The sequence below is a fragment of the Antechinus flavipes genome, chromosome 4 (genome assembly GCF_016432865.1).
Source record: "Antechinus flavipes isolate AdamAnt ecotype Samford, QLD, Australia chromosome 4, AdamAnt_v2, whole genome shotgun sequence".
In the NCBI taxonomy this organism is placed as follows: domain Eukaryota; kingdom Metazoa; phylum Chordata; class Mammalia; order Dasyuromorphia; family Dasyuridae; genus Antechinus; species Antechinus flavipes.
In genome coordinates this window covers 417,199,146-417,225,093 of record NC_067401.1, presented here as the reverse complement: position 1 = coordinate 417,225,093, position 25,948 = coordinate 417,199,146, and the positions used below count along the sequence as shown (strand labels likewise).

At 38.9% G+C, this 25,948-nt stretch overlaps 1 protein-coding gene across 4 annotated transcripts in view; it reads left to right on the top strand.

Annotated features, from left to right (window-relative positions):
- Nucleotides 1-20,092, top strand: part of RASAL2 (RAS protein activator like 2) — a 328,025-nt gene extending 307,933 nt beyond the window's left edge. For 2 of the 4 annotated variants that reach the window (XM_051998886.1, XM_051998885.1), the window contains exons 15-18: nucleotides 5,873-6,007; nucleotides 7,247-7,449; nucleotides 8,149-8,236; nucleotides 13,833-20,092. In XM_051998886.1, coding sequence (XP_051854846.1) covers nucleotides 5,873-6,007; nucleotides 7,247-7,449; nucleotides 8,149-8,236; nucleotides 13,833-13,997 — 591 coding nt within the window. In that variant the 3' untranslated portion in view covers nucleotides 13,998-20,092. Of the gene's footprint in view, nucleotides 1-5,872; nucleotides 6,008-7,246; nucleotides 7,450-8,148; nucleotides 8,237-10,973; nucleotides 11,015-11,509; nucleotides 11,643-13,832 lie in introns of those variants that run through there. The other 2 variants (XM_051998888.1, XM_051998887.1) reach the window with 2 other exon arrangements.
- The last annotated feature ends 5,856 nt before the right edge of the window (nucleotides 20,093-25,948 follow it).

Below are 25,948 nucleotides of genomic sequence, written 5' to 3'. Positions count from 1 at the left end.
TTTTGCAACAACCCATAGAGTCTATTAGCTAGGTTCTAACAACACCAGTTGTTAGGGAATCCAATAAAAAAAAAAAACCCAAAGTGCTTGCTTGATGGAAGTTTCTGCTGACTCTTAATCTGAGAAAGAAATTAAACCAGATCATATCTGGGTAGAGAAAAGGAGGCTTAGAAAGGCAAACCGAGTGTAGTTTCACTCAGTGCTCTGCAGGGTCCCCTTTGCCAAAGTACTAAGTGGGCTTTGCTCCTTTAATAGTCATGTCCTCCACTGCTAATTAGTCAGGTGTGTGGCACAAAGGGAGTGATGGAACATACTCAGGAGCCAGCAGGCCAGCTCAGTTGTTTAAATTCTGTAAGTCAGGCCACATTTTCTTAATTTCCCCCCAAGCTTATAGGAGTAGAGTGAGCATCTACAAGTCCTGTTTGTTCTGCTGGGCCCTGCCTTCCTTCAGAGCTCCCTCTGGAGCCAGAGGCCCCTGGAGCTTTTTCCTGGAAGTGATGAGAAAAACAAACGGCTGAGCATAGAGGGGCAAAGGCAACGAGTCAGGGGGTGAAAATTAAAGAAATGCATGTGGTTGGACTCTTAAGAATTTTCAAACCCCAGCTATTTCACTACATAGGCTTTGCCCAAGCAGTATTCACACCCACACTTAACAATCCTGAAAATTAAGAGAACTGCTACCCTTGACTGTTAGCTAACACACCCAGTCCTTTCATGTTCATTTCATTTTACAGGTTGAATCAATAGAGCATATTTTACTATTTGAAAGAAGTTTATTGCCTGGAAAATATAGGTACTTGTTGCTTTTTAAAAAAGATGAGCTCCTAAAGAGATTTCTACCATTTTTTTTCTGTCTAATGCTATTTTAAAATATGCTAAGAGGACTGATAGTTGCAGTCATTTCATAAGGTCAAGAACTTTTTATTAAAATTAATTTTTTAAAAGTGAAATTAGTATGCTTCAATCTGCATTCGGATTCCATAATTCTTTCTCTGGATGTGGATAGCATTTTCCATCATGAGTCTTTTAGTCTTTGATCATTGTATTGCTGAGAAGAGCAAAGGCTGTCAAAGTTGATCATCCATACAGTGTTGCTGTCACTATGTGCAAAGTTCTGCTCATTTCACTCAGCATCAGTTAATGTAAGTCTTTCCAGGCCTTTCTGAAATCCACCTACTCACCATTTCTTACAGAATCATGGTATTCCATTACATTCATATACCACAGTTTGTTTAGTCATTCCCCAATTGAGCATCCCCTCAATTTCTGATTCTTTGCCACCGTAGAGAGTTGCTATAAACATTTTTTCATGTGGGTCATTTCCCATTTTTTAAAATCTCTTTGAAGGATCCTTTTTATAAAGCAAATTAATTGTTAATATTGGAAAAAAGTCACATGTCAACATGTATATCCTCTTCAAATCCACATAAACAATGACAAACGTCCTTGTTATTTGTTTATAAATGGTAATTTTTCAAATACAGGCAGTTATAAATGGCAGATATGTTCAAAATTGGGGGTTAGGGTTGTTTAGAAATTTTTTGAGTTCAGACTTAATAGAAGAGAGAAAGAACTTAAATTCAGGAACATTTGGGGACAGAAGAGAGGGAGCAGGGAGAGGACAAGCTCCCTAATAAGCCTACCCAGTAAGATAAAGCTCTTCCAGTGGTATGCTTGGGGCAGCATGAGGTCACTAACAGGGGAAAACCATCTGGAAGAAGGGAGAGTGCCAAAGACCGTTTGGATCTATAAAATTTTGTTTATATCTAATGGGGAGAGAAAATTTCCACTGGTCCTCCTAAACCACAGGAAGTCGTCTTCCCAGGCCCAGAGCTCAACTTAGTTCTTTTAATACTTCATGGAGTTCACCACATTATAAGTTAAATATGTGTTGACGGATCTGCAGAGAACTTAACCCTTATCCATAAAAATCAGCTTGCACACAAACTTTTGGTCACAGAATCCTCTGCTGGGCTACAAATGGCCCACAGTCCTCTTTTTTGCCTGTTTCTTGCTCCCACTGCTATTCCAGTTAGGGTTAGGATATGAGCAGACATGGTCACCTCTGCGGTACATGTGCTTCAAGTGGGAGGACTGATGTGGTGCTCTGGCAAGGCATTTTACAACACTCATTAAGACATTCCTTTCCTTTTGTTCTTTAGTTACTCCTGCCAGCCTCATTAGTTGATAAACAAATGAATGAAAATGAATGACAAAGCATTTATTAAGCATTTACCAGTGCCAAGCATGGCCCCTGCAATTTGCTTGCTGAAATTCCCACTCATCTGTCAACTCTGCCTTTTTCTACCCAACCTATTTATTTCCTGTTTCCCAAGTCATGGAATATGGGAATGGGAATGGAGTTTTTTGTTGTTGTTTTTAATCCTTTTCTTTCTTGCTTATTCTTTGCTCTGTTGTGGAATCTCAAGAGTTCTATAGTCAGCATTTTTTCCAAACAAATTCCTCTACATATTTTTAATTGCAAATTATGTTAGGGAATTCTTTTCTCTCTGATATGTGGAGGATTTCTTTGTGGGGTTTGTTCCGTGGGTGGCTATAATTATTGGCAGCTTTGTCTTTAGCAAGTTCTACTTATTTCTCAGCACTGAACAGTGACTATTATTTGGCTAGAATTTACTGGCTTCAGTCTTTTCTATTCAGTAAGTAGGAGGAGAACAAAATTTCTAGTGAGAATATTCCAGTGACAGAATTTTTGTCCTTAACATTTTGTACTGCAGCCTTGTTCTTAAGAAACTGTTTTCCAATATTTCGACCCCTACTTTCTATGACCGATTTAAGAATTTCATTTTCATTCTTGTCATTATTTTATCCCTGACATCTCATGCATCATTTTTACACATAAAATGGCATATTCTGTTTTAAATTTATCTGTTGTTCACGTTCAACACATGACCTAAATATAAGGGTTGAAACTTGACAAACATACACGACTGACAAAGACTAATGAAATTTTTCTCTTGGGACATATGAAATTATCCCAAATTCAAATTATTCAGTGATTCTTTTGGCTGATTATTATAGGTTTTTAATTAGTGCCCTTACTTTCCAGTTTTTGGCAGTGAGATTTACTTGCATGTACAAACCAGACCTGTTCCAGGCTTGTCAAGAAGCTGAAACCAACTAGTCTTTCTTACATCTAGTAAATATTATCAAAGAACAGAGAAGTCTCTTGTTCTTTGACTCTTATAATGGCCAGGATATGACTAATAGTATCAGTCAAACTGCTTTAGAAAGGATTGTCAAGTCCTTATGCCCTAAAGCTTTTTCTTGTTGTTTTTCCCCCGACAGGCCTATATGGTCTTCTAAGTTTTAACATCAATTATCCCCATTTTCTTTGACTATAAGCTAGAATAAAAAACAATTTTTGCTACCTGCTCAACTTAAAAAAGAGTTTTTCTATTCATTTTTACATTATTGGAAAAATCACTTGCGAGTATCCTAGTACCGATCTACAAGCATTTACTATGTGCATATTGTATAAACTACAAAAAAAAATAAAAAACGTAAGTCTGGTCCCAAAGGAATTTGTCTGGAATATGGAAGTTTATATTGGTGAAACAATTAGAGAAAGAAAGGGCAGTATTTAATTAGAAGCCAAATTGTGTGTATAGACTTAGCAAAATACTTTAAAGAGTTCAGAAGAAAAAAAGACTTCATAAGACAGAATAATCAGGGAAGCCTGCACGGAGGAAACAAAAATTGAGTTAGGCCTTGACAGGTGAGAAGGGTGGTGACTCCTTGTCCCAAAAGGCAAAAAAGGGAGAAATGAATGGGAATTTTAAGGGAGTCAAATTTAGGCTTATGTAAAGAAAAACCTCCAGCCACTAGAGCAATGCAGAAGTATGATGGACTTCCTTGGAGGTAATGGATTCCTTCTCAAGAGAAAAGACAAGAGGACAACTTTTTAGTTTTGGTGTAGAAGAGAAACGGATTAGGTAAGAGTCACTTAACAGCTTTGTGATTTTGTGAGGGCAGGCCAGGTCAAAAGATGGACAAAAACATGATGTCCAAAGGAGCACTTTGAGTGTGGGGGACAGAATTAAAGTTTGTTTTATGTGTTAGGAAGTAGTGAGAAATACAGTTTGAACAGGTGGGAACTCTCAGTGTCTTTTATTATATTCTCTTCAGTTTGACCTGGCAAACCCAGGGGTTTGAACCATTTTTTTTTTTTAAATCCAAAAAACTCTATTCTACCATTCACTGAGAGTAACAAATGAACCTTGGTTTTTAGTTTCCTCTTGGATAATTCGAGCCTACAGCTTGCCTAACAACTAAGTCTTTAAAGGCCTTGGCCTTTAGACCTGTCTCCTCTGTTCCCTGTAACATCTCATCCAATTTTTCTGATAAAATAGTCATTGGACCTGCTCGGTCAATAGTTTCAGTGATGAGCCACTATTCAACTAGGTTTGCCTAATAAGGTAAAGAGGAAAATTTCATTACTGGATTGCAATGGTCTGAATAGTTACTTTATTTTTAAAACTTTTTTTAAAATATCATTTGTTATATAGAATAACTCAGTATAGTGCTTATAATGACTGAGACTTTGTGACCCCAAGGACCATCCTATCCTGTCCCAGGTGTTTTCTTGGTAAGGTCACTGGAGTGGTTTGTCATTTCCTTCTCAATATTAAGGATGAATTAAGTGTGGAAGATAATGTAAATTCTCATATTCTCCATTACTGTGGAACAGATAGTTCTCCTCACTTGATAGATGAAGAACTATTGATCCCCAGAATAGAAAGCCATCTTGATGATTAAAAAAAAAAAAAAAAAAAAAGCCTAGCCCTTAGATCTTATATCAGGACTTAATGCTTAACTCCAAAAAAGAACAAAATCAGATCTGCTACAGAATATTTGGAAACAATATGCAGCCAACTTTTTAAATCTTGTTTTATATTTTCTGTAAAAATCTGTTATTTTCACTATAGTAGCTAAAATTCTAAGACCCTTAGGCCAATAAACCACATTTTAAGGCTAAATCTTTTCTTTTGAGGAGGAAAAAAGCAGACTACATATCTGAATTTAATACAACAAAAATAACTGTTCAGCCAGTTGTGTTCCTATACCAATAGGCATTCTTTCCCATTCATGGTTTTGAATTAACTAATTAATGAAAAAACACTTTAACTTCCTGCTATATGCTAGGCACTGGAGATTCAAAGAGAGAAAGTAAACCCATTTCCTGACACCACGACATTTACATTCTATTATGTTAGAATGTAATATTTTATTGTATCTATTGTAATAGAATACATTCTATTCTATTATATCTATAAAAATGGAGTGATGGCTGAGGAAAAGAGTGTTTTTGTAGGTGGCTGTAGAATGATGAGTTTGTTATGTCCTTTTCAGAAACAAAGAAGAAAATCTTCTGTTTGAAGAGCTAAAGGTAGAAAGGAGTAGAAGTAACTGGAGTGGAGGTAGGGCAAGATGTTTAGCACAGGTGAATATGAGGAATGGCCTAGAGCCTGATAGGTATAACCCTTTAAGTAAATTTGCATTTAATTCCTACTCAGTTAAACTCAATCTCAGGGAAACTTCCAAGATGAGTAAATTCTCTCATTCAGGGAGGGAGGCTTATTGCTGTTTGGGAGGATGAGGCAACAGCAAGAGGGGAGGCAGAATGTTTAGGGTTGTGAATTGTGAAACATGGTCTAAGACCAGCTAGATGTCCTTTGAGCAAGAAAATGTTATTTAGAACCAGAATCATAGTTATACGTTTAGCTGAGAGAAAAAAGTAGACTGATATTGATTGAATCATAGTTATTTTTTTTTTTTAAGAAGAAATGCTAAATGACAAACACGTCAGTTGATAATCTTTGGTAAATCCCCATGATTGTTTCTGTTGCAGGTTCAGTCACCTGTAGATTCTGCCACAATGTCTCCAGTGGAGAGAACAGCAGCCTGGGTTCTAAATAATGGGCAGTATGAAGAAGACGAAGATGACACTGAGCAAAATCAAGATGATGTCAAACATGCAGAGAAGGTAGAGTCTAGTGTTCATCCTCCCAGACCTTGAGTATCCCAAAGCAGCAGGGGTTAAGGTCTGGTCCAACATCATAGACTTAATCTTGGGATATTATAAAAAAGATATCTTCCCGGAGGAGAGTTAGACTAGGGACCTAGATCTCTTTCACCTGTTTTCATATGAAATTCCATTATGTTGGGAGTTGCTCAGCTTTAATATCTGCTTATTGAAGCCCTTTCAATCTTACTACCTTTGAAACTTACTTATATTTTGTTTATGCTATTCTCTTATCCATTTCCATTCATTTTATGTTAACTTGTAGTAATTTCTACAAGGCAATTCAATTTAATATACCAATTCAACAAACATTTATTACGTGTCTGCTGTCTGCCAAGTATTGCATTAGTGGAAAGTAGGATGTGGTGGGGGATCTTTGAGGGATACAAAGAAAAAAAGAAAACAAGGCAATATAGAAAATTAAGTACAAAACATATATTAGGATACAGAAGAAAGGTGTGGGAAGGTATAGGTCTAATATGTTGTAAAAGTCAAATGAGATAATATAGAGCACTTTGCAAATTTTAAGGCATTATCTAAATGCTAGCTGTTAATTTATTATTGTTAGGGGGGAAGGGCAGTTCAAAGACTTATAATGTAGGTGATTAATGTACAGATCTTTTTTTCCCCTTATGGATATTTAACAAGTTTTTATGAGGTTGAATAGTATCTTTGCTTTCATTTGAATGTGGTACTAAAATTACAGGCAGTTTGTAGAAACTGGTCAGTTTAATTTGAAAGAGATGGGTAGAATGCTAGAAGATGATATGAGGACAGCTGGTGGTACAGGAGATGAAGTACTTGACATGGACTCAGAAAAACTTTTACAAGCTGTGTGACTCTGAGTCTTTTCACTTTTGCCTCAGTTTCCCCAAATGTAAAATGGGGACCAATAATAGCACCTACTTCCTAGAATTGTTGAGAATCAACTGAGATAATATTTTTAAAATAAGTAAATGAAAATCTTAAGCAAAGTTCCTAGCATGACTGTGGGTGCTATGTTAGACTCTTTTTTCTTCTCTTAAATATGCTATCAGGAGATGGGCAAGAATACTACATAAAGTCTGGAATCAGCTTTAATGGGTCCACAAAGTAGGGAATGTAACTGCAGGAACTGAATGTGTCTTTCTGGTCTCTCAAAACAAATGTAACTCCACTTCATCTCTCCTCTCCAATGCAATTCCTCATCTTCTGCTGCAGTATGAGCAGGAAATCGCCAAGTTGAAAGAGCGCCTGAAAGTGTCGAGCCGGAGGCTGGAGGAATATGAGCGGCGGCTCCTGGTTCAGGAACAGCAAATGCAGAAGCTGCTGATGGAGTACAAAGCCAGGCTGGAGGACAGCGAGGAACGTCTCCGCAGGCAGCAGGAAGAGAAGGAGAGCCAGATGAAGAGCATCATTAGCAGGTGAGGGAGGCCAGCGGCCAGCAGCAGAAGCAGGGCGCGGCCTGAGGAAGAGAGTCAGCTGTCAAGGCAAGGGAAAAGGCCTTTTCTCAAAGCCCCTTTAAAGGGGGTGTGTCTCCAGACATCAGCACCTACCCCTGGACTCCTTCACTCGAGATCTTTCCGGGTGGGAAGCCTTGTGCACCCCCCAAAAGCCAGAATGGTCTTTCTCATGTTGAAAAAATGTTTTTATAATTTTTTTTTAACTTTTAAATTTATTTTTTTTTAATACGCTTTCTTTAAAATGAAAAGAAACAAATCGTAAAATGACTTCCCTGGAAGTAACAAAAGAAAGAGGCCTTGGAAGAGTTCTGAATTCTACTGCTTTTGTAGTTAGCTTTCACTTGGAGGAGGATCCTCTGAGCACTATCCACTATCTCTCTTTGTTTTATAAGCCTTTCTACAGCCCAAACACTTTTGAATTGGGCATGATCTTCCAGAAGCCCCTTCTGTTGTCTTTATTTTTAGGACACACTGTGGCTGTGTCTGCAGAAAAGAGCAAGCAGTACTCCTTATTTTAAAGGGAATAATCAAGGAGTGTGTGTATAGTGGGGGGGAGGGGATATTTTGAATAAGTACTATTGTCTCTCATTTCATATATATATACACACTATCTCTTCCCTTCTTTGATTATTTGAATGCTTTCTTCCTGTGATACTTCAGGCTAATGGCTGTAGAAGAGGAGTTGAAGAAAGATCATGCTGAGATGCAGGCAGTTATTGATGCAAAGCAGAAAATAATTGATGCACAGGTAAGAGGATTTTGGAGGCATTTGTTTATAGTAACTTTCACTCCCTCTCCTTTTCCCCCAAGCCAGTACCAGGGCAAATGCTGAAAAAGCTCCCGACAGCATTCTCTTTTCAACCCTAAAGGCACATCTGGAGGCTTCATGACCTGCATTATTTTTTCTCCTCTATACTGAAGAGTAATCCATTAACAGACCCCAGCGCTAATGTACTTGGGGAAGTTACTCCAGAGACCAACCTGTCCTCATGCATGATGGGGTGAACTTTTGCAAGTAGTCAGATCCCCAGGGTGCCCCGCATGTGTCTGGCTTGCCACTTCTACTGACCATTGCTTGGCTGTGAAGTTCACAATCTTGTGAGTCACGTCCACTGTGCCATGAACTTTTGCCCATGGCAAATGCAGGATAGCTGGGGAAAACAAGTCAAACCAAAGGCCCTGCTCTGTGTTTCTGCTCTCCTAGCCTGCGTTTGGCAGTGCTGTCTGGGGTCAGCTTGGCTCCCCTTCTTTGTTGGCCCTCTGCTTAAAGGACTTCTTATGGTAACCCCAAAAAACATGAGGTGATGAGATTGCCAGTTGGGTCCCTGCTCTCTGTAGCCTGTTCCTGGGATGCTCATGGAATAGAGGCAGCCAAGAGCACCTCCTGTGCATTATAGTACATCTGTACTCAGAGCAAAATTTGAGAGACAGGAAATACTTGTAACTTGCCACTTCCTTTTTTTTTTTTCCCCAGTGCAAGGAATCTTTTCTCTAAAAAGGCAGGTGCAGCCTTGGTAATTGCTGCTCTGGCAGCTGGAGCCTGTTATCTTCCTGAGAACGCCTCAGTCAGCTTTTCATTTCTCACACTCCCTTGCCCATCCTAGGACTAGATTAGACATCACATATGTCGCTGTGAAATAAAAATATGAGCAAGGGATAGCCACACTCCAGATCTGCTGCCCCCTCCTCTGTGTAGCTCTCACCTTGTAGTGTCCTGGAAGAGTCCAGTGTTCTTCCATTTTCAGTATAACTCACACAGGGAATGTATATTCATTCTAGACCCTCATTGAGTCACTCACTGAATCTGCTGCGTGTGATTTTAAGCAAAGCCCATTTTTCCCAAAGGATCGGAGAGTCAGGAATGAAAAGCATTCTGAGTGGAATGCTTTGTAGCTGATATTTATCATGTGGCTTCTAGCTCTCCTGCTGACAGTGCCCACCAAAGCAGTCTGAGGGGAGCGGACAGTGTCTTGTCTTGTTATCAGAACAGCTCCCCTAAACATTCTGAGCCCTGAACTCTGCAGTGAGCCAGTGGTTAGAGATCTGATAGCTTGGAGGAGAAGCTTGATACAGTTATTTATTTAAAGTCCAGGTCAACTTCCAACAACCAGCAAGAGCCACCTTTGTCATCTCATTTTGTGATAGAGAGAGAAGCAGATCAGAGACTTAAGGAAAGAAATCAGAATTAAGAAAACAAAATGTTGCCAGGAATGCAGCCAGATTGGAGCTGTGGGTTTGTCCACAGTCGCTGGGTCATAGAGAGAGTTGTTTTCTGCTCTCAGCTGACTTTAAGGAGGCTGAAGATAGCTTCTCTCCATCCAATTTCTAGGCCTTAGTATGTGGTTATACATCAAGAGGAACAGGCAGAAAAGGTTAAAGGGAAAGAAATCTGAGTTAGAGATCTTGAAAGCTCTGAAACTGGCCATTTGCTATCTGCCCTAAAATGATCAAAATGGCATGGGAAAAAGTACAGAAGGCTTTTGTCTCAAAATGCAGAAATGAATTGATCTTTTGTGTAGTACCTATACAAGATAATTGTTTGAATCAAATTTTTAAGTGTTATATTAGTGATTTTTAAAACTTCTTTTTTTGCCAGGGGACATTTTAGTAATCTCAATTTTAACTTAATAGTTTCCTCTTCCAAACCACCTGCCCCATCTGTTTCCTCTTGAGCCAGGACAAGGGGATGTTATTAATGCTGAGAAAACCATAATATAAACCTCATTCACTAAAATTAGTGGAATAAAATGGCACTGGTTCTTAAGACACCAATTAATTAAAATCTTACTTTTGCTAAATATAAGTAAATTACTAATTCACAATGGTCAAAACATAAACACTTTCAAACAATAAAATCTTAGAATCTGAATTGGAAGGGAATTGAGAAGCCACTATATGAAGTCCCTGCCTAATATCTTAATTCCTAAAAGTAGTAATTCTACAAGAAGACAAGCCCATGAAGCCTTTATAAAAGATACTTGAAGGTGCCAATAGCTCTTGAACTTCATTTTAACAACTGTTTTATGCCAAGGCCAAATGTTCTTATTGTAAATGCCATTACAAAGACAGCTTCTGTGAATATATAAGTATTTCCAAATTGATGATCTCTTCTTGTGGAAAAATTATCATTTTTTTTAAATTGGGGACCATCCCATGGGGTTTTCTGTAAAGGTTTTTATGTACTGATACCTTCCTTAAATTAATTCCCTCAGACTCACACCATCAAGTGCATTCCAAAAGCTTTGCAAGAGTAAGTAAGTCATCTTTTCTGGCATCAGTGTCAATGGTAGAATGTACACTCCTGAAGGTCAGGAGTGTCTCCTTTTTGTCTTTGTCTCCCTAGTACTGTGCATGTATACTAGGTACTTGATATTTCTGGAACTTAACAGACTCTTGTTAAATTGAAAGATTGTTTGGGAATGAAAATGTCCTGTGCAGGTGAGCAATACTGTGTAATATCTGACATTTACCTTGATGTCCCTCAGGCAAACATGTTCCCAGTAGTATAAAGAGAGCACCTACATAGGTAAGAGTCCTACTTAGGCTGGGGACACATCACTATCCCAAAACTCCATTGGGCAAATGTCTAGGAAACTAGCTGATATCCATGTTTGTCTTTTATCTCTTTTGCTAAGTCATCTTCCACTCACTCTGTGCTTACATTGCCCTGCAGTCCTGTCAAAAAGGTTTGGGTTCAGATCCTAAATTCAGCCTCCCTCTCCACAAATCAGTCAGTTTTACAAGACCTGTAGTACTAGTTCTGTCAGTACTTGTTTCTGAAGCAGCATGAGGAGGAGCTTTGTAACCACACACTGGAAGGTCCAGTTGTCCCTGACAAAATAAGGGACTCTGGAGAGGAGAGCCATGGGCCAGGCACTGCTTCCATGCGTGGGAAGAATACACTTGCACTTCTGGTCCCCAGAGGCTTAAAGAGACCCAGGCGTTCCGCACACTCATCAGTGAGAACATAAAAGCTGCTTAATCATATCTCAAGTGACATCTCCACTGTGTTAAATTACAGGTCATAAATGGGGATAAGATTATTCAGACAGGCAAGTAAATCAGCCCGGTCCTTCTCTAGCTGACCAGCACCTAGTCTTGGCCCTGGCCACTGGTCTCCTACGCATTCCAGCTCCTGGTACTTCCCACACTTGAATGAGTTGATTGTGTTTCCCTTGAATCTAAACAGAGTTGAGAGTGTCAGAGCATCTTTCACCTTCTCAACTTGGCTTTCAAAAATTCTAGTTTGATTTTGGCAATGGATTCTTCTCACTCAGAGATGTTCAGTTTTGGATAAAGGAGTTGGGTGGACTGCGCAGTTGCCTCTGCTTCCACATAAATTATGTTCACTTTTTTTAACCCAAGATCTCAGTTTTTGCTACATCTTAATTTTTATTTCATGGATTGACAGGCTCCAACCTGTTCTGTGGAGTTTCCTCATCAGTGAGATCAAAGATCCATCCAAATATTTTATTTTTGAGAATGAAAATTATGGAATTCAGTCTCCACCAGGATAGGACTATAGACCTTCTCCAAGTTAAGCAGAAAGGATTGGTTTTGTCTTTAAAGCAATTTAAACAATATTCTTTTGGTACTTTATATTTCCTGACTATGAGAAGAGTATTTTCACACTTTAATGACCCTTTATTTCTGAGGGCCACTGTGGCCATTTGTCACTAGCCTTTAAAAAGTCTTTTCATTCACAGCTAACCTCAGTGGTAATAACAACAAACTACCTCCTTGGTAAAAAATTTTTCTCCATCCAGATTAGTTTAACCTTGTAAATTGTCACTCATATACTGCTACAAAATAAATTATAACTCATGACAGGGTAGTGATTCCAATTTATTTTTTTTTATTTTTACTGTCTTGGTTCTATGAAGAAGAAAGGCTGGTGAATAATAACATTGATAGTGTGAACTAGCAGATTTTCTCTCCCCTCTCCTTATGTATTAACAGACCAAGTAACCCTATATAGGAAAGTAATATTCCCCACAATGTCTAGCTTTACCAGACATCTCTCCACAAGAATATGAGTCTTTCCCTAAGTCTTCACTATGTAACCAGTCTGGTAGCTCTCCATAACATGTGCCATAGGTATAGGCAGTTTTGAATGGTCTCTACTTTCAGTACTGTGTTAGTAACAAAGTCTTCCTGTGTACCCTCATTGTGACTTAAACTTTACCTTACAGGCAAACAATATTCTCTAACACCCTGAAGCCTTAATTTTTCATATAGACCAGGAGAACAGTTAGGACTTTTTTTCCCCTAAAAAAAATATAATTTTTTTTTGTTAGGAAAAAAGTCTATGGATCTAAACTAGCTCCATTTTCCTAATGTCTACAGTGTCTTTGTAGTGCTGATTTGAGGAAGGGCATGGCAGCTTAAAAACATTTGGTTTAATGACCCTACTTTGAGTTGCCCTTTTATTTTTATTTTTAATTTTTTTATTTTCATGCATTTATTCCTCTCAAAAACAACTAAGTAAATAAACAAATAATGCTAAAAGAAAGCTTTTCTAAAGAACAAAAAAACAAAATGAAAACTTACAATTGGATAGCTTTCCTGTAACTCTGAGCTGGAATGGGTCTAGGAGCCTTGTGTTATCTGTTTGTTTTCATGTGTTATATCCATGGCATCCACCTTTAAGTCACACCTTCCTCCCCAACTTCAAGTAACTCCTAGTCTGAGCTTTCGGCTGCTTCTCTCCTCTGTTGCTGTTGCATCTTCACTTTGCTAGTGATTTCAGGCTGTCGCCATTTTCTGTTTTAATTTAGAGCATAACATGGGTTCTTTTCAAATGTGAATAGTATGTTGTCTATAGGATCAAATACCCATAGGCCACTTGTATCTTTTCTCTGTAAAATGAAACATCTGGTGCTTCTTTCTTTGCCACCATTTTCATTTTCCAACCTTGACCCCAAAGCATGCCATTCAAGAATACAGTTTACTATATAAATACTTAATAAAGGAGACTTCATTATGTGAGCTTTAAAGGGGGTATGAAACCCCACTTTCTGACGTGATATCTACATTGTTGCCAAGAGTTCATTCAGATTGTGTCTCATGGGAGGGAAAAGAAGTAGGGCAAAAGGTGACAAATCAAGACTCAGCAGACTTAAGGAGAAAAAAGACTTAAAATAATATGAAACAAAGAGGCAGAGATGTTCCATTTTACTGGGAAACGTTAAGATGGCTGACTCTCATAGAAACCACCAGAATTGTTGATGATGGCTTTAAATCTGTTCGTTGTAAAGAAAAGCTATTTTTAAAGCAAAAAAACCTGTAGCAAGCAAATTTTCACTAAAATTACGTGTCTGTGTGTGTGTGTGTATTTGTTGCAGGAAAAGCGGATCGTGTCCCTGGATTCAGCCAATACACGGCTGATGAGTGCCCTAACCCAGGTGAAGGAACGCTACAGCATGCAGGTCCGCAATGGCATCTCTCCCACCAACCCCACCAAGCTTTCCATCACGGAGAATGGTGAATTCAAAAACAGCAGCTGCTAACCAGCCCTCCTGAAGAGACAGTGGAGAATGAAAAAAAAATTTGTATTGGAAAATACAACCTATCCCCTTATCCCCAGCCCTTCATCCTGCCCTCCAGGTTTACAGAATGCTGCTAAATTGGAATGGCAACATAAAGGAACTATTGAGTGGTGAAAGAAACCATCTCCTTCAGGGCATAAGACTAAGACTATAGAGTTAATGCTCTTTTCCCATATTTCTTTGTACATAAGGAATTCAATTCTGGGCCATGTACAGAAAATGCCACTGTAATATACCCAAAGGAAGTTAATAATGTAGATTACCTTTTTAATTATTGCTATTTTTATTATTGTTGTTTTTCTCTTGTTAAAAGCACTGCAGTTAGTAGAGAAGGAAAAATAGGAACTATATGTGAGTGAGGAAATGAGTTTATGGGTTTAATAGAAAGAAACTATTTCTGACTGATATAAGCCCTTGAAGTGCAACAACAGATTGGCAGAATTAACTTTTCAAAGGATTATTCTGCTAGTCTGAAAACCATTTTTGATCCCTTGATTCTTTATAAACAAACAAACAAAAAAAAAAAAAAAACACAGCAAGATCCAATCAAAAGAATTCTATACCATTGGTTAGCTAAGATTGGATCTGATCAAAGAGCCTTTGGCATCCACTATTGCAAGGACAGAGGCCAAAAGTTACTGTAGCATCATTGAACTTTGGGGATAATGTCTAGATTCCTGTTAGTTAATGTATTTCCTTCTCTTTATGACAGATTTTCTCTTTAGTAGACAAAAGAGAATATCCAGTTTTAAATAGGGGATTTTTTTCACCCCAGTTGTAATAAAAGGTATTTTTTTCCTTTTTAGAGTTTACAGAACTGTAAATATTTGTCTCTAAATACCATCCTGCATCTTTGTACACTTCAATGTCCTCTTCTCACCCATAATGGGAGCAATCATACCAAAAAGGATTTATTCTCTATTATCAAAAGTCATCCCAATCTCTTATCCACATTCCATCTGGGAAAAAAAACAAGCAGATTTATTGTTTCTGCCCTCCTTCCTCTTCCCCCAAAAAGGGCTAACTAAACAACATTAAGACCCTATATAATTTCTGGTTTTCAGATCTATCATAAATGTTTTTCTGCTTTTAAAAATCACTATGTTCATTTAGATTTAGTTTCTTATCTATCAAAGTGACAAATTGGTTTTATCTAGATTACTTCGTCTTCCTCACATTACCCCCAGTCAAATTTGGAACTGAGTCCAAATCAGAATTCCCACACTTAGTAAAATGAAGTCTGCTCTCCTCCCAAAAGGAAACTGAATCAGGAGATTGGGGGGTGATAAGCTGTTTGTACACAAAAGTCTTCATCTTCAGAGGAGTAGTTAAATCTCTCATAATAACAGAATTTGCTATGGAGACCCATTCTCAACATTTTTCAGCCATGGCTTTCCTACCGGAAATAGTCTGTTACAATCACATGAACTATTTATTTCCTTTGTTCAGGAGCTGTGAAAAGTTATCTTGGGTGAATCTTTCATTAACAAAAGTACAGAATTTTACACATTAAAGAGTTATCATACATATATAGTTGCACAAGTATACATATAACTATGCACAAATAGGAAACAGTCAAACCTTCTATACCGTCAAATACAGTAAGGTCAAAGTGTCTTTGCTATCTTTAGCCAGGTCTTAGCAGTAATTTTGGTTATGGGAGAGAAATGTCTAATATAAGTAACAATAATGTTTGATTTAAAATATAATTTTTTAAAAAAATAACAAACTTAAAAGACCAACCACGTGCCTGAAGTAAGCATCCATGGATGGTGGTAGTAGCTTTTTCTTCAGCATCAGAATAAACAAGGGGAGAAAAGGAAGTCATTTATGATACAACCTTGGTTGATAGACCAGCCTAGTCACATTTACCTCCCAACCTCACGTTCTTTTTCTCTTCAGCTTTGTTCTCTATCAGGTCAGTATTTTGCAACCCTCTGAACTTTCTTATATCTGTGCTTCTGAGTGATCTTTCCCCCTTCCTTATACTCCTTTCTCCAGCTCCTAATGCCACAGAACAGATCTGAAGTAGGAGCTTCTCTCTATATTGGCTTGCCCACAACCCCCATATTTTAAGTTTGAGAAACCCATGTATTCCCAGATGTTACTTCATCCTCTTTTTTATTTATGTCCCCTTAGAATATATTTCTTATGTCTTTCTCCTTCATATTGAAAGTACTGACCTGATTCTGGTAGTTTTGTTTGAGAAGCTTCAAAAGTACTACTTTTTTTTTTAAATGCCCAATTTTGTGTGAATTCAAAATACCAATACCTTATCCTCCTTACATAGCTATTCTCATCTCTAGCAAAATTAATTCTATGCGCAGCTGTATACCATAGAAAACTTGGTAAATGGATTGTCAGTTTTAATGGTTTTAAGTATGTTCTGTGGGTGATCTCTAGAACTGAGATTCAGAAACTAGTGTGTCCGACTATAGATGATGTCGTGAAGGCTTGTAAGTTTACCTATATTGGATATAAGCTTTTGGGTGAGTGCTGTTTACGTAAGGTGATGGATCAGACTAGATGTCAAGTGTTAGCTTTATGTTATTCCACTGAAAGTTTTGATGTGATCAAATCCTGTGATTAAATATCTAAACCTCATGGGAATATATTAGCCCTTTGCATAAGAAACACTTAGTATGTGGAAGGAGAAAAGGAGAGAAACAGTACAGATGTTTTGGGGTCCAAGTTAGCAGGATTATAAGTAAATTAAGTAACTATTGTTTTCAAAGATGTTGACAATATTATATTTAAATTTAGTTTTATCCATTTAAAAAATTTAGATTATTTAAATAAATTTAAATTATTTAAATTATCCATTTATAACCTTTTCAGCCAAATCTTTTATTCTGAGTATTTCTATCAAGTTTACTACCCATTCAACATTTGATCAGTAGGCTCAAAAGAAAAGAGCTACAGGAAGGTAACAATATCTGCTCTTTTGATTGTTATTTAATATTTGAGTTTTCCATTTCCAACTCTGTTAGATAATATGATAGAGAACACCAACATAAAGGTAAGTGGCCCTGCTTCAGTGCATTGATGAGCCCAAATAGGATCCATACAATAACCTTTTTTCCTTCTACAAGGGAGACTTTTGTGGTGGAGCTAATTGGTAAATTCCATTAAATGCCATGCTCCTTGCTCCTCCTGACTTACCTGTTGTTAGGTATAAAATAGTCTTTGTTTGAATAGGATGTGGAATTCTGCAAAGTGCCTATGTAGGTGATCCCAAGTTATGGGCAGTAGTAAAGACATTTGAATGAATGTTGCTATGATTCAGGAAAAGAGCTTCATGTTTCATATTCCTATCTCAGGAATGATCAAGCCTGTTAGGTCTGGTCTCCAAATGAGTTAAAATTCCATCAACTCATAATGTTCCCTGAGTCTTAGCAATAAAAATTGTGAGGGGAAATTGTGACTAGGGGCCAGTTTCTTGCAGCAAATTAAATGTAGCATAGAGTTTTTTTCTGTAGCATTAGGTCTGTTTGCTTAGGTACTCTAGGCAGTCCAGATAAACTTTCTGTTGAGTTTTTTATTCCTTTTACTGATAGTGGATTGTCCTGCCTCTCTTGAAAGGAAGAAGTATCTTGGACTGCTGTCTAAATTAATTATATGCTCTTGAATACAATCTTAACTCTAGAAGTAAAGGTTTTCAAATTTGTGACTACCTCTCTCTAGTCTTTTCATTAAATCCCACTGCCCTTGTCACTCTGTCATTTCCTTGAGCTTAATCAGAGTTTCAGGAAGCTGCTGCAGGGGAAGATCAGCATCATTTGGCTCAATTTCTACCCCAATCTACATTGAGATTATCTTCTGGCCTTGGCCCTTTAGAGGCCAATCCTTCTACCAATTTAGGGAATTAGATTATTCTAAGAGCCCACCATCAAACCCATCAGGCATATACCAGAATAGACCTAGACACACCAGTATGAACCGTGAACCTGAACCCTCTCACTAGCTCAGACCTTCTGTCCCAGAACCCATGCCACAGTCTAAATAATTCTTATTCTCTGCACTTTTGGAAGTACTTTGTGTGGGCATAGTTTTTGAAGAGAATGTATGGACAGCAACTTGCCACAATTATAAGAAATTTCTCTTCAACCTATTCCCATTTTATCATCCCTCTCTCCAAACACTCATACATTGAGAACCAATCATTTAATTTTCAAAATGTCATTTTCAGAACAATGGCAAGTATCTATTTTAATGATTCTTTTTTTTAAAAGAGAGTTTTGAAATTTCAAACAGAAGTAAATTTGTTATTTTGAATTATTGTCCTTTGTTGCTAAAAGCATTCTCCTGTTATTAGTACCCAGCTGAGAATGCTGCACTCTTGATTTTAGGAAGGACCAAAGCAATGAAATTTACATGAGATGAAATAAATATCTCATGAAGAGAGAAAGAACCAGAGAAGGATGCATGATCTACATGCAGCCTCATGCATATTAGCCTTCTCTACAATCCAAAGAACTCACAGTTTTAAAGAAGGCTAAAAAGGTTTATATTTCCCCACCATGTATAAAATGTCTTGCTAGTAGTATGACATGATGATTTCAACAAAGAACAAACATGGTTTCCTAAGACCTTTCTCTATTTTTAGAATATCTACTTCATTCTGTAAAAATGATTATCACTGTTGAATCACATTGCCCTAACATCATTTCATCATTATATGCCTCCCTCCTAAAAATGGCAATGACATATTCTGACATGCCCCATTTACCCCCATCTTATTTTTAGAAATAAGGCTTTTCAGATTTGCCTCTACCTCTCTCCTATACATGCCCATTTCTCTTTCAATGTGAGAATATCATAAGATCTCTTGAAAGAATAAGAGGATGATAACATGGGAGATCTTCCTTCAGAGCAGAGAATCATCCTGGGCCAGATCTAAAGAAGCCTACCTAGCTAGTTATTTCCTTACTATTGGACCAAGATAATTTAGAAATGGTCAGTGAGCCATCCCAACAAAGGTTATACATCGTCATGCAGTAGGCAAACCAAAGACAAAAGGGGATGTATTTAAAAGGCCTTGTTGATGTTCTAGGACCAGCTCCTTACACTATTATTAAACTTAAACTTCTTTATGGGTTTAAGACCCCATTATGGGATCTTTCAACTGAATGTGGGAGTTGCAAAATTACTGATTCATTATTGGCATATTTGATTTGTACACCTGTTTTATATACCTGTATACTTAGGGCCGCGTTTCTAGGGTGAAAAGGGATTGTGAGTGGAAAAAGTTTAAGAAGCCCTGTTCTAGGACATATTTTAATCCCATACTCATTTTGTTTTTCCCACTTCAACTTACCCATTTGCCTCTTGGAAATATCTCTGATTTAGATCTTCAAACAGGTTATTTTGTCAAGTAGTGGGAGGATATGGTCATTAAAATCTAGGCCTGTCAAGGTTACCATAATGTTTATATATTTGTAAAATCAGAAAAGATAATGTTTATATGTGTCATTTCTAAATTCCCAGGGGGGAGGGGGAATACTCAAGTCATCTCTTCCGTAACAGGTTGAATACAAGTTACTCATTTGATAGCCACTCTTTGCAAATAAGTTAAAACTAATAATGAAGGTGACATTTTTGACTGGTGCTTAGATATTTCCTCTTATTTTAACTAGCTCTCAGAAACAACAGCACATCAACCTGCGTCACTCCCATGAGGAAATTACCTTTTAAAAATAGATTTTTTTTTTCATCTCCAGGGCCTTAATAAGCATGTGTTACTACACAGGGCTATTTTACAATGATCAAGCTAAATAATTTATTTTTTATTTCATGAAAGAGAAATACACCTTAGAAAAACAAAACCCAAGATTTTATTTTATTTTTAAAGCCATATTTTTGTGCTAGTAGCACATGGATTGTTCCATATGTGAGATCCATATCTGCATTTCATTACCTGGGTTTATTCTAAAGAAGATTTATTTTTGTTCTGTGAATAATTTTTGACGGTTCTTGTACATGTACAGATATAGATACATTTGAGGTCTTTTATTGATATTCCTACAAAGAATACAAATAAACTTTAACTTTAAACATTTGAGAGTAATTTTTTTTTTAATCCTGTAACATCTCTTATTTTCCAGTGCTGAATTTTGCAGACTTTGGAGGTTAAAACTGGAATGAGAAAAAATATATAGGAAAATGGTTCTGAAGATAATGTCAATACTAAGAATAATTTAAACGATACTTTTAGTGAGAGATGAAAATATCCCATTAATCAGAAAATGGCAGTTATTAATATTGATCCAACCTTCAGAGGGATAATCATTGAACCCCACTGCAAGAGATTCTTTTCCTAAAGAATTTATGCTACATTCTGTTAGAAAACTTGTAACTGATGAACTTAAAAATTTTTATTTCCAGGGTGAACCTAGTTCATTTGGAAATCATAAACTCATAAATCAAAGCGTGGGGTCCATTGGTTTCTAGCATCATTATCATCATTGTTCCCTCTCAACATGCAAGCTATATGGAAATGGAAAAGCTGGCATCCCTCATATTCATCCTTTGTTCAAGGTTAAATACAATACATCAATTATAATTTCACTGGTGTGGGACCTCCTTCCACTAACATATGGCATCTTTGTAACTTAGCAGATGTGTTTTAGAGATCTTTCTAAGCTTAAAAATGTAATTTACCTATGGTCACCCAGCTACGAGGGTAAGAGATGGGATAAAGGTTAAAATTCTTTCCCATATTCTCCCATTTTCTTGCTCTTTTCTACAGAGTCCAGCACTACTGTTCAGGTTTCTGATGTCTGTAGATCAAGGATTCTTCTTAGGGGAAGGGAGCTGGATAGATTTAGAAGGCATTTAAGTATGAGAAGATATTTGGAAGGCAGTCCCAAATTAGGAGGCTTGAGCTAGTTTTGGTTCTCTTCAAAGCTGATCCATTTCAATCTGAATTGCTTGTGACCTAAAATAATCTTTACAGCTTCTTGTATCTGAAACAATTTCAAAAAAAAAGTATTGATACTCCAACCTTTTGTATATTCATAGATTAATTATCCTAATTAATCCCTTGGCACATCATCCAAATGTAGAAAAAATATATAACATCCCAGAGAGTAAGAGAAAAACTCATGGTGGGGGTATGCAATGTGATATGTTGTATAGTAGTCTACAAAATGTTACAAACAACTTGAATACTAAAAGCAATATAGAAGACATCACCTGGAGCTGCTGTCACAAGCCATGGATCTAAAGTACTCCCTATGTTACCCCATCTGTAAAATTTCAAGGTGGGACCAGATGATTTTTCAGGTCCCTTCCCACTCAGATCCTATCTGTAATTTGCCCAAGTTCACAAAACCCATAACTGGCACAGCCAGAACTGCCACCACACCTTCTGATTTTAATTCTGCTGCCCTTTCCCCTGAGACAGGTGCTTCTGTTGAAAATTAGGTTTCATCTTTGGGCAGCAGAAACCCAGAAAAGGGTCCATTCCTGCCAAGCCATCCAGCTCTAAGGGATACCCACAACAAACAGACTGCTATTTGAAGAAGGGAGAGCTCGGATAAAACGGCTTCCAGTGATCTCAGGACCAAACCAAATAGTCCTTTTTGATTTAAGGGCTTGCTAAAACAGAAAATTCAAAATACCTTTAAGGTAAATTATGACAATTTACTTCCTCCTCCATCAGTTCCATATTGAAATTCTACATGTGGGTAGATTGGCCATATTCCAGAGGAAACTCATTTAAAGACCCTATTTTCTATCTGCTGATGCTATATTCATAATTCTACACGCAATACTTCAGTCTTAGTACTCCTGGATTTCTGTAAAAGTGCAGATTTGCATATAATTTTGTTTATAGGTTGCATATTTCACTTCATGCCGAAAAGCAGAGAAACATAGAGCCAGCTGTTCTTCCTCCCCTCTCACCCCCCCCCAAAAAAACCACTTTTCTCACCAGTCCCACTTGGTGAGGAATATTAGGTTTGACCAAACTGAACTAGTTTCTATCATTATCTAAATTACAAAGAGCTACAAGAAAAGCTACCATTACTAATCATGTTTTCCTTTGAACCTCCTCAGTTTCCTCATCTGTGAAATGAGGGAATGAACTAAATGATTATTTTGACTTCTTATAGCTCCAAGCCTTTGATCTATAATCCAAGGTCCTGTCCAGCTCTGATATAAGCTGGAAAAGATAGATTCACAGCAAATTAAAACCCTGGTTTTGCTTCTCCCCTCCTTTTCCTACTCTTGAGCTCCTATATTTCAGGCCAGCAAGCACTGGAAACCTTACAATTTGAGGAAGTTCAAGTTCTCACGAAGTTATCTTACAACCGCTCTGTTGCAGAGGCAACCCAGCAATTTTAGGAATTGAGAAGATTCAACACAATCCTGTTTGATGACCATCCCCAGGACCATCTTCTGCAAATCTGGGGTCCGGACGTCTTGGCTCAGGCAGCCGCCCATCACCCCAACTTATAACATCAGTCAGAAGCTCAGAGGTAGAGACAAGCAGAGCTGGAGACGGCCGTGGCCAATGAGGGGAAGGGAAGGCGGGAGCTCACCTCTCTCAAAAACTGTTCTTTTCCATCTTCAGATTCCAGGACAGCTCGGGAGTTGAAATCAGCCTTCAGGATCCCAAAGCTTCCCTCTGTCCCCAAGAGAAATTGGTGTAAATGAGCCATTCTGCCTGCAGGACCCCATTCTCCTCAGTGGGGCCTGGGCTTGGCCACACAAAGTGACTCAAGGGGCAGCATGCTGCCAGGTGCCGAGCAGGAGGCAAGTCTGACCTTCCCCAGGCTGAACAAAAAGGGAATGGAGAAAAGGTGTGCCTCTTCTGTGATTGTGTCCCACTCTCTTCTGTCAAGGCTTACTATCCAATTGGCAGCCAGATGGTATCATGGCTGGAACCATGGGCCTGGAGCCAGGACAGCTTGAATTTAGGATCCACACCTATTAGCTGAGGGACTCTGAAAGAGTTACCTAACCTCCATTTACCTCATCTGTAAATTGGGGACAATAACAGCCCTAAAGGAGATGATATCTTTCATATATACATATATGTATATATGTATATATGTATGTATATGTGTATGTGTATATATACATATACATATATGTGTGCATCTATGTATATATAACATATATAAATGTGTATGTGCTTTAAAAACTTAAATTTCCATATAAACCCTGGTGATTATTATTTATCAAGTATCTATCTCATTATACCTAGTTCCCTCCTCTCTCCTGACAGCAACAATTATTATTATTAATATAATATATTATATAATAATAAATAATTGATGTATTAATAATAATAATATATTAATATATGAGTGGTAATATGATTAATAATGATATGATTGTTGATTAATAACAATAATAACAGCTTGCATTACCACTTTAAAGATTGCAAAGTGCATCACAGAATTGATTCCCACATCCAGAACTCTATCCCCTCAGCCTATGCTGTCTCTTTCTCACCTGGTCCCTGTGTTTTAAAAAGCACACCTTTGTCACAGGGGCCACATATACCAATGTACATACACAGAGGGGGGGACTGGCCGGCAAACCCCGGCTGGGACCACTGAGCAGCTGCTCGGTGACACAAGTGCTTCCTGCGGCAGGGATCGCCCAGCAGAAGACATGGCCAGGAGCCGACCTCTCGGGTCAGAGCTGTCCATGGCCTGAGAAGGCCGGGGAGCAGGGTGGGTACCTGGTGCTGGCTCCGGCTGGCTCTGTGAGGGCCCAAACCTTGTGGTTGGTCTTGCTGTGCTGGTCAGAGCGGGGCCAGGAGTTTCTGGGGTGATGGGGCCAGTCCTGGAGCCAGAAGCCTGGGATGTGACTGCTTTGGGCCCGGAGGGGCTACCTGGGGGCTCAGGACTGGCCACTATGGCTGTTGTTGCTGTGCAGTCTGAGGTGGTGCTGTTTCCTGAAGAACAAAAAGGGCCTCGGAGGTGGCGGTTCAGCCCTGACCCCTCCCCACTATACCACCATGGGAAGATGGATTCTAGACTCTGAAAGCTGGAAGCAACCTCAGGACTCATCTGCTGTTTCAAATGGAAACATGTTCTGGCAGGCACTTAATGACTTAGAAAACTACAAATTAACATTATTTATGTTGGATTTCTTCCTTGTTTCTTAAACATTTTCCAATTATATTTTAATCTGGTTACTCTGAGTTTTTCCAGGCCAGTGAGACTAGTCCAACCCTTAACCAAATAGGAATCCCTGTGCAGGTGATAGATGCACTCCAGTGATGGGGAACTCACTACCTCCTAAGGCAGCCCATCCCACTTTTCAGTAACTTTGTTACTCCTGCCATTTCCACCCATCACCCCTAGTTCTGGCCTCTGGGGCCAAGTCCAGTCACTTCACCAGGTGTTTATTAGGCATCTAATCATTTCCTGCCCTTGGAAGAGTTTGTATTCTCTTGGAGGCTTTGGGGAGAGGAAGCTGCTACTCCCAGCAGCTCCTGAGGCCTGATGTTACGGGGGCTTAGATGGTCCCTGGAGTCAGACACGTCCCAACCCCTTAATTATATGTGTGCACACACATGTCACCACCATGGCAGACTGTATGTCTGCGCCATCCAGGAGAGCTAGCTTAAGGGAAAATTGGCAAGTTTTCTCTGTACCTGATTCCACCCCTTAGAGACTTCCCTCCCAGCTAGTGCTCACTGCCCCTAATCACTCTGAATTAACTTTATTTGGGGGCCAAGGCCATGAGGGCAAAGGTAATTAACATTAGGGATGTCTTCTCAGCCTGGTCAGTGAGGATGAGGAGGGGACCTTGCCCACAGCACAGTGGCTGCTGCTGCTCCTTTCAGCCAAAACCTGAGCCTCGGGGATGAATGGGGAGTTCTTTATGCTGGTTTGGTGCTGTGACAACTTTCTCCTGCCCGGTGCACCCTGATCCATTTGCCTACTGACCAACACATACAATCTTCTGCCCAGAAGCCCCTACATCAGGACCCAACAAAACAAGAGAATAAAGAAGCCAAAGGTGAAGTCACAGACAGGGAGATCACTTGGAGCGGGGGATTACCTTCTCTTAGGAACAGAGAGATCCCTGGAAGGTCAGAGCTGGCCAGCAAGCCCTGGCTGGTCCACCTACTGTCTCTCCAAAGACAGAGCTGCTTCCTACAATAGAGATCATGACCCAAACCTCTCTGATTAGAGCTGGTCCAAGGCCTGAGAAGGCCGGGGGGAAGGAGGAGGGCAGTACCTGATGCAGGCTCCGGCTGGCTCTGGGTGGGCCCAAGCCTTGTGGTTGGTCTTGCTGTGCTGGTCAGAACAGGGCCAGGTGGTCCTGGGGTGATGGGGCTGGTCCCGGAGCCAGAAGCCTGGGATGTGATTGTTTTGGGTCCCAAGGGGCTGTGTGGGGGCTTAGGACCAGCAGCTGTGGCTGTAGACAATTCCCAACCTATTGTAGTTGTATAGTTGGAGGTGATGCTATTTCCTGAAGGAGAAAAAAGGGCCTTAAATGTGGCAGTTCAAATAATGCTCCTTCTCTTTTTAAAGCCCTAACCCTTTCTGGTAGCATCCTACCTGTGCCAGAAAGCACCAGGCAAAGATAAATCCTATAAACTACAAGTTGGAAAACGCCATGGATGGTCTAGTCCAATGCTTATCCCTCTATAAGAGTCCCTGGCAAGTGAGCATTCAGCCTCCACCCCTTCAAAGAACTCTGGTACTGGGTGCCTACCACCTCCCCTACCCCAACTTTAGACAGCTCTAACTTTTAGGAAATCCAGGAGTAGACGGGGGAGGCAGAAAATTTAAAACTCAAATTTTTTTAAAATTACTATTAAAATTTTCAAAATAAAATAGAGAAATATGTTTAAAATAAATAAATAATTTTAAGAGCCCATTGTAGTGAGAGTCAGTCATCACAACATGAAAGAGAGCTGGACCTAAATTCGGGAGACTAGG